Source organism: Ailuropoda melanoleuca, chromosome 1 (assembly GCF_002007445.2).
Source record: "Ailuropoda melanoleuca isolate Jingjing chromosome 1, ASM200744v2, whole genome shotgun sequence".
Taxonomy (NCBI): domain Eukaryota; kingdom Metazoa; phylum Chordata; class Mammalia; order Carnivora; family Ursidae; genus Ailuropoda; species Ailuropoda melanoleuca.
The window spans coordinates 102,831,430-102,844,470 of NC_048218.1; the positions used below are offsets into that span (position 1 = coordinate 102,831,430).

At 38.8% G+C, this 13,041-nt stretch overlaps 1 protein-coding gene across 4 annotated transcripts in view; it reads left to right on the forward strand.

Annotated features, from left to right (window-relative positions):
* VEPH1 (ventricular zone expressed PH domain containing 1) overlaps nt 1–13,041 on the forward strand; it is a 242,030-nt gene that overhangs the window by 50,814 nt on the left and 178,175 nt on the right. For all 4 annotated transcript variants that reach the window (XM_034663904.1, XM_034663910.1, XM_034663895.1 and 1 more), the window contains exon 5: nt 8,390–8,556. In XM_034663904.1, the coding sequence (XP_034519795.1) occupies nt 8,390–8,556 (167 nt within the window). The remainder of the gene's footprint in view (nt 1–8,389; nt 8,557–13,041) is intronic.

The following is a 13,041-nucleotide window of genomic DNA, read 5'->3' on the forward strand; positions in this document are numbered from 1 at the left end:
CCGCAAAGGTTTACACTGCAGTCAGATTAATTAGAGGAGGGTCAGAGGGGAAAGAGGTGGGGAAACAGGGCTAAGACTGTCCCCCTGAGGATTAGCTGTTGTAACTGGAATTGGTAGCACTGAGGGATGAAAGGGAGGGGAGGGGAGGTAGGGGGAGAAATAAGTCAGCAGGCATAGAGGCAGGAAAGCAAGATCATCATTTCAGCATTTTGTGCGGTGCCTTACAGTTCCACAGCCCTGTATGTCTAGAAAACTTTCCCCACTTTTCTTTGTACACAGTTTTATAGGTCTAAGTTGTGAAAGTTACCCCCCTGATTCCAAGATAAACCAACTTAGAGTAAGAATTTTGATTGCTCTTGAAGCCAAGTCCACTCCTAATTTAATCCTTCTGGAGTTGCAACTATACTTTCTTAAACACACTTTTAAAATGACGGACAACAAAGCAAAACTGGTAAATCTAACTCAAGAAAGAGCTGGGGGAGAAGAATAAGCTGATTTTAGGAATGTTTCTTTTCGTAAACTGATATTATGTGGAAATTGTATTATTTCACTAGGCTTAGAGTCAAAGATCATGTTTTTAAAGTAAATTTAGGGATTTCTGCTTCCTTCAAAATACAAAGGCCAATATAAGCTGAAAACTCTCCTGCACAAAACACCTGGAAATGGGTTTACATTCTAATAATAACTTTATATGTACAAATGAACTACCACTAAAGTAAGCTAAGTGTCCAGGGGCCAGCAATAGAGGGGGAACCAAAGCCAAGCTTGTGAGAGCTGATGTAGTGCCCGCCTGGAGGCACATAGAGGGAAGTAAGGGTGATCAGTTCTGTAACAACCAAATGTTAATGATCACGTGGGAGCAAAGCTTAGGCCAGAGTGGGAGTTGGAAGTGAGAGCCTCACCTAAAGCCAGACCAGACCCTCAGAGAGTTACAGATTGGGTTTCAGTGGATACAGCCCCACCCTCTGTCCTAACACAAATAACTGAGAATAAGCCTGTCTCTCTTTGACTGAACTCTACAGGGTCCCTAAGAGTTTGTGACGATGGGTCTGCCCTCACACATGTTCAAGATTCAAATGTATACTATCTGCCACAGTAAAAACAAATTCACAATAAAAATATTTAAACATGAGGAAACTACCTACTGCAAATGAGAATCAGCAGATAAAAAAAAAGGTTAGGTACCCCTCCCCCAAGAACTTCATTTATTTAAAATATCAGCTAGGAACTAGAAAACAAGTGTGTTTAAAATTATTTTAGATCCACAAGGAGTTGGAAACACGAACAAAGAAAAAGATATTGTCAAAAGAAAAAGACTAGGCAGATTTTTTTAAAAGAACCATATGTAACTTCTACAAATAAAAAAAAATTGATAGCTTTAAAACCTCATGGAATGGGTTAAATGGCAAATAGGCAAAGCTGAAGAGAATATTAAAGAACTGGAAGAAGGATCTGAGAAAATAGTCCAGAATGTACTCTTTAAGTTCAGTAAAGTATTCTCAAGTCCTTTCGTTGTTCAGGAAGATGATAGAGAAATTAATTTTGCTTTGTTAGTTCCAGAATGTTTATCTTTTTAAAGACAGCCATGAAAACCAAAAGGAAATAGAATGCTCAAATGGAAGAAACACAATTAAACAAACAAGCAAACAAACCTTGTTCAATTGAAAGCAGTAAAGAAGGGGGGGGGAAGAACATAGACAAAGCAAGATGAATAAAAAACATAACACAATGCGGTAAAAATAGATCCAAATATACCAATAATCATCATAAATATTAATAAAGCAAACTTTCCAGTTAAGAGACATAAGATGTCAAGTAGGAATATTTTTAAAATCCCCAGCTATTGGACACCTACAAGAGCCACACATAAAACATAAGAATCTAGAAATGTTCAAAGTAAAAAACTTGAAAAGAGCAGGGGGAGAATATACCAAACAAGTGCAATTCACCAAAGCTAGGATAGCTATAGTTCTACCAATTGGAATAACTTTAAAGGAAAAGAGAATAAAGTATGATAATCACTTTATTAGAATTATTTAGTAACATAGTTTCAAAAAATATGTGCTAAAGACTGACAAAATTATAAGGGAAACTGGCAAATCCATAACCATGGAGGGAGATTTTAATATACCTCTCTCATAACTAAGTCCACTCCTGTCATAAATGACCACTCAAATTCCAAAAAATCTGCTAAAGGATACAGAAACTTAAATTTCATCAAGTTTGAAATAATGAAATATACAGAGCACTGTCCAGAAAGTTTGATAAGCAGGCTCTACCAAACATTCAAGGAACATAAAATCCTCACGTATACAAACTGCTTCTGAGAATAAAGTGTGCAGGAATGTGCTAAATACTTTCTATATGTGTAGTAACTATGATACTAAAAAGAGACAAGGACAGTACAACAAATGGAGGCCAGCCTCATTCAAGAACATACATGCAAAAGCTCTAAATAAAATATTAGGCAAACAAACTCAGCAATATATGCATAAAAATATATTATAACCAAGTTTATTCCAGTACTACAAGATTGGTTAAACATTAGAATTATCTGTTAATTTATTACATTTACAGTTTAAAGGAGAAATCATATAATCATGTCAATGGATGCAGAAAATCATTTAATAAAATTAAACACTTATTTATGTCCAAACTAGGAAACAGAAACTTAAACTGATAAAACAGAAGTACCAAAATTGATAGAAACATATACATACTTAATGATGAGTCTTTAGAAACATACTTCTTAAAAATAGAAAAACAAAAGGATACCTTGGACACTGGTTCTATTCATTGAAGTATTGGAGGTTCTAGCCAGTAAAGTAGGAAAGAAAAAAAAAGAAGCATAAGATATAAGAACAGAAAAAAAGAAACAAAACTATCTCAATTATTATGAGTTGATGACCTATATACAGAAAATCTAAGAGACTCTGAAGGCAGATTGTTAATAAGAGAATTGAGCAAGTTTTGCTGTCTGAAAGATCAACATAAAAATCAATTGCTTTCTTAATACCAGCAGACAATTGATAAGAATTTTTTAAAAAAAGTTTCCATTTACAATAGCAGCAATGAAAATGAGATACCTAGGAATCAATTTAATTAAGAGATATATAAGACACAGCTAATATCACAAAACTTCATTGAAAAACATTTTTAAAACCCTTCATAGATGGAAGGACGTATGTTTTTGAATGGGAAGACTCAATTTCACAAAGATGTCAATTATCCCAAATTAGTCTGTACATTCAGTGTGGGGAAAAAATAACCTAGTTTTTCAAGGTAGCAGACAAACTAATGGTAACATTTATATGAAGGAACCAAGAGGAATTAGAAGTAGAAGATAGTTTGTCCCGTGAGATATAATGATTTATTATAAAGTTATTGTAATTAACAAAATGTATAATGGGTAAAGGTGTGAAAAATATCCAGAAACAGACCNAGTAGAAGATAGTTTGTCCCGTGAGATATAATGATTTATTATAAAGTTATTGTAATTAACAAAATGTATAATTGGTAAAGGTGTGAAAAATATCCAGAAACAGACCCAAATGAGAAATCTTATATATGAAAATGGTATTAAAAAATCAGAAGGGAAGCAACTGACAACTTGATAAATACTAGGCCAATTGTTTATATACACACAAAAAAATCCGTTCCTCATGTACAAAAGTAAATCCCAGATGGATTAAAGACAAATACAAAACCATAATGCTTTTAGGAGAAAATTTTTATAAACCTAAGGTAGAAAGATAACTGAATAACAAAAAATTGTAAACTATAAAGAAATTTTAAAAATCACCTACATTGACATTGCAATTTTAGAAGTGATAAAAAAAACTAGTGTCTAGAATAAATAAATAGCTTCCACAAATCAAGAAGAAAACACAAACATCCCAATTGAAAATAGGCAAAGGATAAGAATGGTCAAGTCGTGGGAGGGGAAATGACCTGGAAGCATATTAAAAGGGTGCTTAGTTGCCAAGCAATTAAGGAAATGCAGATGAAAACAGCAACAAAAAAAATGAGATAACCATCTCACCCACTCCATCAGACGGGCAAAAACCAATGTCTGTCAAGACCAAGTGTTGTTTCCTGTTTTGTTAATTTTTGCCATTCTAATTGGTGTAAGCTGGTACCTCATTGTGGTTTTGATTTGTATTTCCCTTATAGCTAACAACGGTGAGCATTTTTTGTATGTGTCTGTTTGCCATTTGTATGTCTTCTTTGGAGAAGTGTCTGTTCATGTCTTCTGCCCATTTTTGGACTGGGTTATTTGTTTTTTGAGTGTTGAGTTTGAGAAGTTCTTTATAGATCTTAGATGTCAGCCCTTTATCTATAATGTCATTTGCAAATATCTTCTTCCATTCCGTGGGTTGCCTCTTAGTTTAGTTGACTGTTTCCTTTGCTGTGCAGAAGCTTTTTATCTTGACGAAGTCCCAAAAGTTCATTTTTGCTTTTGTTTCCCTTGCCTTTGGATACATGTCTTGAAAGAAGTTACTGTGGCCAGTGTCGAAGAGGTTACTGCCTATGTTCTCCTCTAGGATTTTGGTGGATTCCTGTCTCACATTTAGGTCTTTCATCCGTTTTGAGTTTATCTTTGTGTATGGTGTAAGGGAATGGTCCAGTTTCGTTCTTCTATAGGTAGCTGTCCAATTTTCCCAGCACCACTTATTGAAGAGACTGTCTTTTTTCCATTGGATATTTTTTCCTAATTTGTCAAAGATCAGTTGTGGAGAAAGGGAAACCCTCTTACACTGTTGGTGGAAATGCAAGCTGGTACAGCCACTCTGGAAAACAGTATGGAGGTTCCTCAAGATGTTAAAAATAGAGCTACCCTACAACCCAGCAATTGCACTACTAGGTATTTACCCCAAAGATACAGATGTATTGAAAAGAAGGCGCACATGTACCCCAATGTTCATAGCAGCATTGTCCACAATAGCCTAACTGTGGAAGGAGCCGAAATGCCCTTCAACAGACGAATGGATAAGGAAGATGTGGTCCATGTATACAATGGAATATTATTCAGCCATCAGAAAGGATGAATATCCACCATTTGCACCGACAGGGATGGGACTGGAGGAGATTATGCTAAGTGAAGTAAGTCCAGCAGCGAAAGACAATTATTATATGGCTTCACTCATATGTGGAACATACACAATAGCACAGAGGTCCATAGGGGAAGGGAGGGAAATCTGAAGGGGGAGAAATCAGAGAGGGAGATGAACCATGAGAGACTATGGACCCCGAGAAACAAACTGAGGGTTTCAGAGGTGAGGGGAGTGGGGTGGAAGGTATAACAGGGTGATGGGTATTAAGGAGGGCACGTGTTGTGATGTGCACTGGGTGTTATACATAACTAATGAGTCATTGAACACTACATCAAAAACTAATGATGTACCGCTATACTATACAGTGACTAACTGAACATAATTTAAAAAAAAAAGACCAAATGTTGGCAAAGCTATGGAGCGAAGAGTCATGCTGCTGGTGGGTGTGTAGATCATTATAGTCATGATGGTAGGCAGAATAATGTTCCCCAAATGTTCACGTCTTCATCCCCACAACCTGTGGGCATATTATGTTTTACTGCACTGAAAATGGAATTAAGATTGCTACATAAAATATGGAGATAATCCTAGATGATACACCTAGGCCCAGTGTAATCACAAGAGTTCTTAAAAGTGGAAGAGAGAGGCAGAAGGGAGAATCAGAGGAAGAGATATGATGATGGCAGTAGAGTCAGAGAGGTTCTCGCTCTGTTGCTGACTTTGAAGATGGAGGAAGAGAACTCCAAGGAATGCTGGTGGTCTCTAGAAACTAGAAAAGTCAAGGAAACCAATTCCCTTCTACAACCTCCAAGAAGGAACTCAACCCTTCAAAAGCCTGGATTTTAGCCCAGTGAGACTCATGTGGACTTCTGAACTATAGAAATCTACAATAAGAAATTGTGTTATTTGGGGCCACTAAGTTCTTGGTAATTTCTTATGGCAGCTATAGAAAACTAATGCAATCACACTGCAAGGAAATTTTGGAAGATCTAGAAACTTAACTCCCAGGGACATAAACACTGCTTTGCTACTTAATTATGTGGTCCAGGGACCATCAGCATCACCTGAGAGCTTGTTAGAAATTGAGATTCTCAAGCCCAAACCCCGAACCTGCTGAATCAATATCTATGGTTTAACAAGATAGCCAAGATTTCTAAGCACATTAAGCCCAGAGGCAGTACCCTAGGGAAGATCTTCCATTTATGAACAAAGAAATAGGTATAAAAATTGCAGCACTATTGGTAAAAAGCATCATCATCATCATAGTAATGTCTTTCAACCATAGAGTATATGAATGAATTGTTGCCTATTTATACAATGGAATACCATACAACTGCGAGAATAAGTGAAGGAGAGCTTCTTGGAGCTAAAACTCCAAAACAATGTTAAATATAAAAAAAAATTAAAAGTTGCAAAGAGATTTGTACGGTATGAATACTATTGATATAAAATTTTAAAGCATGCAAAACAACACTGTAAAATGTTTGTTGGTATAGACACATGCAACTAAAATGTAAAAACATTCATGAAGATGGTAAATACCAACTTTAGGATGGTGGTTGCCCTTGGGAAGAAAAGGAAATGAGTGGGATAGGAAGCCATTTTGGCATAAGGTTGTTTTGACAAAGCTGGCTGGTGGGCACAGCCTTATTCTTTATATTATTGCCTCATTTGTGTAATGGCTTCAAATATTCCATAATTTAAATGACTATTAGTTTAAAATGGAATTTACAGGATTTCTCTTTTTTTTCTTGAATTTATAGGATTTCTACATCAAAGTGTCTTCATCAGTTTCTAACTTAGAAAAAATTTTTATGCATTTATTTTTGCATCATTTGATCGAAATTCAAGTCAGCTGAAAATGACTAATCTGGAGTTTTTCCCTTCAAGACTCTCAGGGTGTTTAATGAGTGTTGTACCAAAAGCCTTACACCAATTTCCTGTCTTCAATTCCAAAAAGAGTGCTATTTATCATGAATTTTTTTTAGAGATTGATCACTATGTCTACATAATTAAGTTCTGGGATCTATTGTACCCTGTACAGATTGGGCATTACATTTAAAATTCCTGATCTTTTAAGGAATAGCTCTTGGTTAAAAGAGACAGAAAACAAACAAACAAACAAACAAATAAATAAATAAATAAATAAAGCAATGTGTTGTGATGGGCACAGCATTTTTTAAAAAGAAAACCCTGAATATTTCTAATACTTTGCACTCAGTGGGCATATGACCGAAATCTGCTGGAGAGTAATTCTATGAACCGCATGTGGGAAAAGCAATTCTCATTATTTATTATCACCTGTATGCATTCAGTCTGATCCAGAATCACGCTTCTATTATTTTTAGTCACTGATATTCTGAAATGATAGCCTTTTGCCCTATTCTCATATCTAAATGTCCGTTACATGTGGACCTGTCCTTTCTGTTTGAGAAAGGTCTACAAAGGTGTAATAACTGCTGCTTATTTGAGTCCTTCTGTGTCTTTCTTCTATATACAAAGCAAAATATAAAGTAAATAGACAAAAAAAAAATTTTTGTTCAAGAAATCCCTAGAAACCAGTTTTACTGAGACATTGAAGTACTGGAGAGGATTTTGAGAAAAAATCCATACCATAAAGTGTTAAGCAGATGTTTCCCATATGTTGTTTGCAGATAAGTCCCTGTAGCTTATGCAATATCTTTTCTTGAGATTTTGCCATTTTAAATCCAGTTGTCCATACATGTCTTTGAGGCAAATCATGTGTGACAAACAAGCTGAGTCTAAACTTCCCTTGAAATAGTAGAGAAATTGGGGATTTAAATTTGCATTGCTACTTTTCTAACTATCTATAAAACTAAGGCAGCGTTTCCATATGTCAGTTGTCTAAATCATGCCTCCATATCTCTCAGGAACGTAAATACATTCCTCTGCGTTTTTTTGTTTTTTTGGTTTTTTGGTTTTTTTGGGTTCAGTTTCATGCTTATGGCACTGCTCAGTTTTCATTTAAACAGCATCCAAATGTTGTTTCTCGTCAGGAATTCTGTATCAGAACTGTTTCCTTCTTCAGGGTGTGGTCTGGTTACTGTCAAATTTTCCTCTTTCCCCATAGTGCATTACTCAGGAAAACTTTTTCATTAGATAATATGTAAATAAAACATTCCCTTTTATGGAATCTGTTTAAGTCATGCTTTAGTGATTTTTCAGAATAAGATGCTGTGTTCTTTTTAGCAGAGACTTGGCCATCACTCCACACTATGTAATGAGTGAGTGCAAAGGTGATTGTGTTGACAATAAATGTGTCTGTACAGCTTGTGAGCTAATACTCACCATTCCCGGTATTTTTCCCTCAACAGGCAATGCTATGTTATTGAGGGTGTTGCCCGCTGTGTATGAAAAGCAGCCTCAGCCAATCAACAGACACCTGACAGAACTCCTGGCCTTGATGTCTCAGCTGGGACAACCAGAACAGTACCATCTTCTCCGGCTTTTGCATGTAGCCGCAAAGAGAAAGCAACCAGAGGTAAAAAGTATATCACATATACGATGGTCCACACACCCAGGCATGTTTCTGGGTATGAGAACAAGGTGTGTGCTTCAGGTTTCCTCCCTCATGCGCCCAAACACACCCATCTTTAAATGAAAGCACTCATTCACTTGTTCTAGAACCGTGAAAGTGAGGGTGTGACGGCAGAGGTTGGGTACCGTGTTATGGTTCCCCAGAGAAAGAGAACCAATAGGATACATATATCGTGAGCAGTTGGAGTTGGCTTACATGACTGTGAGACTAAGGAGTGCGGCAGTACGCCATTTGTAAGCTGAGGACCCAAGAGAATGAGTGGTGTAGTTCCAGTCTACATCCAAAGGCCTGAGAAGCGGGAGAATCAATGGTGTGAGCATTGGTCCAAGTCTGAAAGCTTCAGAACCAGATGGCTGGTGGTGTAAGCCACAGTCCAAGGGCAGGAGAGGACCAGTGTCCTAGCTCAACCACTCATAATCAGGCCCTCAGCATTTTCGAGGAGGCCCACCCACAATGGGGAGGGCAATCTGCCTTACTCATTCTACCGATTTAAATGCCAGTCTCATCGGGAAACACTCTCACAAACACACTCAGAATAATATTCAAGCAAACGTGTGGGCACTCGATGACCCAGTGAAGCTGACACATAAATTAACCATAACAGGCACAGTACTACAAACAGAACAGAGGTAAGACCTGTCACAATGGCAGAAAAGCTTGAATTGAAGTTGAGTGTGGCCATGAAGTCCCAGGAATCTGTGGTTTCTCAGAGAGGGTGGAGGAAATGACCTGCATGTGGGGAAATTAGCCTGGAGTGAGAGCAAAGGCTCATTTTCTAGATAGCAAGTTAGTTGCTGGTTTTTTGGAATCAAAGAAAAGATTGTAATAATTAGGAAGATTGTGATTATCAGTCACAGAACACCCAACCCATGCTGGTTTAAATAATAAAAGGAATTTATTAGCTAATGGGATGGGGAAGAATACCTTCCGATGAGATGGTCGATCCAGGAATTCAAATAATACAAACAGAACAGTTTTCCTATTCTCTATTTCTCAGATTTGATTTCTGGTTTTGCCTTCCATTCAGCAGGCTTTCTCCTTGTGGGTTCCACACAGGTCCAAGGGGCTCTCTAGGCACCATGCTGCTTCTTCCTGCCCCCTGACCACCAATATCCAAACAAAAGTCCTGATATTCTCTGTTTAGGACACACACTGTATCCCTGGTACTTCTGCTGACCCTCAAGGATGCTCAGAGAGACACCAGACTGCCAGGAAGGGGAAAGTAGAAATGGATTATGAAAGGTACCCAACCATGTGCACAAGTGAAGATTAAGTCATCCGAAGGTTTTATCAATTATGGTTGCAACTGTTTCATTTCCTGATAATGTCAATACCCTCCATTTAAAAAATCAGTGAATGTTAAGGTGAATATTGGAACATTTGAAGTCAACATTCAAATCGTTCAAAGAAAAGCAGGCAAGAATGGTCATATGCGTAATTAATCACAATAGGCTGCAAGTGCCTGGTGGTAAGGAATGATTTCTTCTTTTCTTCTGTATCCCAGACCTTGGCATAGTATCTGATAGCACTCAGTAAACATTCATAAAAGCAAACAGAATAAAACAGGGTGATAAATGTTCTGCAGATGATATGAACAGGAGGGGCAATGAATCTGCCTTAGGGAGAAATAGGTGACATGAAGATTCACGACAGGAGTGGCATTGGGGCTAGACGTCGAAGAATGGTAGGTTTTGGTCAGGTAGAGCAGAAGGGCAAAGGGCCTTGAGGAGGTGGAGACAGGGCTGGGAGTCCTGGACAGTGGAGTGCAGGCTTGGGCCCTACCTCTAGAGATTTCAATTCAGTAGGTCTGGGGAGGCGCCCTGGATTCTGCCTTTTTCCAAGTTCTCAGGTGATGCTTTTCCCACTGCTTCACACCATGCTTTGAGTAGCTAGGTGGGAGGTTGGGCAGAGGACTGGGGACATCATCTATGTTACCTGGTGTGCATTTTTGCTTTTGCCCTTAGAGCAATATATTGTCATTATTTTTGCATGACTGTCTTTCCCAGTGCACTCTAAACTCCTTGAGGGACATAGGACCTATGTCTGCATATTTACATGCACTCCCTAGCATAGTGCTGCACACACAGTAGGATTTCAATAAAAGGGTGTTGAATTTAGAAATAAATAAATGACCAGAAGAGACCAAAGAGATTGGAGATCATGGAGAACCAGGGAAAAGATCTTGCGGTCTCCAAAGGGTGTAAAGTGGCTCAACAGGATCAAGATCTAGAAAAGTAAAGGGGCCTGGAGAGGGGAACTGAGATTTGGCAACCGGGGACTCCCCAGGGTACTGCTTGTGCGGGTGGGGCGAGGAGTGGTGGTCATCTATTATGGATTGTGCGCGGAGGGACGGTTAGGAACTGACCACACGTGTTTCCTCTAAACACGAAGTTTAGAGGAAATAAGCAGAACTAAAATAAAATCCAGTAACAATGAAGAGATTGAAGATGTGGAGCAAAGTACTAGCTAGAATCAGGTGCTAGAGGAAGTTAGAGAATGAATACAAGAGCCTAAGTGGAAGAATCAGTTTGGGGAAAAATTAAGGACAGGAAGTTGGAGCAAAACTGTCGTAGACTTGGGGCAAGGAATAGAGTTGAGGGATCACTGGATCACCTAAGCGGAGGCTCGGAGTGAAGGGCGCAGAAGGGGTGGGGTATTTGTTTCCCATCTCTGCTGAAACATATGACCACAAACTTGGTTTATGACAGCACAAATTTTTTATCCTCCAGTTCTTGAGATCAGAAGTGCAAAATGGGTCAGCAGGGCTGCATTCCTTCCAGAGGCGCTGAGGGAGAAATCTGTTTCCTTGCCCTTTTCCAGCTTCTGAAGGCTGCCTGCACTGTTCCGTTCCTGTTCTGCCTCCCTCTCACCTCTGCTTTTCTCATCACATCTCCTTCTCTAACTCTGAGCCTCCTCCCTCTCTCTTCTAAGGGCCAGTGTAATCACCTTAGTGCCACCTAGATAATCCAGGATTATCTCTCCATCTCAAGACCTTTAACTTAACCTGCAAAGTCCCTTTTGCCACTCAAGGCAACGTCATGACGGGTTGTGGGGATTAGGATGTATATACATCTTTGGGGAGTCATTATTCTGCCTACCATGGATAGAGCCTGGGGACCAGATGATATGGAGAATAAGGAGGGGCAACCAAACGGCCAAACTTGGTTTCATAAAGGAGGCAGCTGGCATGCCATTTTATCTGCAGCCCGCAAGCAAGAGCAAAACATAGTTTTTGGAAAGGGAGGTNGCTTTGCAGATACTGTATTTTTTACAAATTAAAGGTTTGTGGCCACCCTGCACCAAGCAAGGCTATGGGCACTATTTTTTCAATAGCACTTGCTTACTTTGTGTCTCTGTGCCATATTTTCATAATTCTTGCAATAATTTAAACATTTTCATTATTGTTATATTTGTTCTGGTGATCCGTGATCAGTGATCTTTAATGATACTATTGTAATTGTTTTGGGGTACCCCAAACTGCACCCATATAAGATGCAAACTTAATAGATAAATGTGTGTGTTTTCACTGCCCCATCGACCCTCCATTCCCCATCTATCTCCCTCTCCCAGGGCCCCCCTATTCCCTAAGATACAACACAATTGAGATTAGGCCACCTAAGAACCCTAGAAAAGTCTCTAAGTGTTCAGGTGAAAGGAGGGGTAGCAGCTCTCTCCCTGTAAATCAAAAACCAGACATGATTAAGCTTCGTGAGGAAGGCATGTCAAAAGCCGAGACAGGTCAAAAGCTAGGCCTCTTGTGCCAAATATTGGCCTCTTACCTAAGTTGTAAACGTAAAGGAAAAGTTCTTGAAGAAAATTAAAAGTGCTATTCCAATGAACACAAGAGTGATAAGAAAGCAAAACAGCCTTATTGCTGTTGTGGAGAAAGTCTAAGTGGTCTGGATAAAAGATCAAACCAGCCATGACATTTTCTTAAGCCAAAGCCTGATCCAGACCAAGGCCCTAACTCTCTTCAGTTCTTCCAAAACTGAGAGAGGTGAGGAAGATACAGAAGAAAAGTTCCCTGTTGAAGCTGTAGCAAGTTATGCAGAAGATTGAGCTAAGAAAATTCACCAAAGTGTCTACACCAAACAACGGAGTTTCAGCATTAATAAAACAGCCTTCTCTTAGAAGAAGATGCCATCTAGGAATTTCATTGCTAGAGAGAAGAAATCAATGCCTTTAAAACTTCACAGGACAGGCTTCTCTTTTGTTAGGGGTTGATGCAGCTGGTGACTTTANCTCTTTTCTCTGTTTTACACTACTCAAAATGGACGCTCTGGGTGGTTAACTTGTCCCCATCACACAGGGAGTAAGAGTTAAGTGACAGGTTCAGGACTCTGACCCCCATCCCTCTTCTCTCTCCTTGTCCTGGGTAAATAACCAGTAACCACGCATACTTTGTTTTATTATGCTTCACTTCATTGC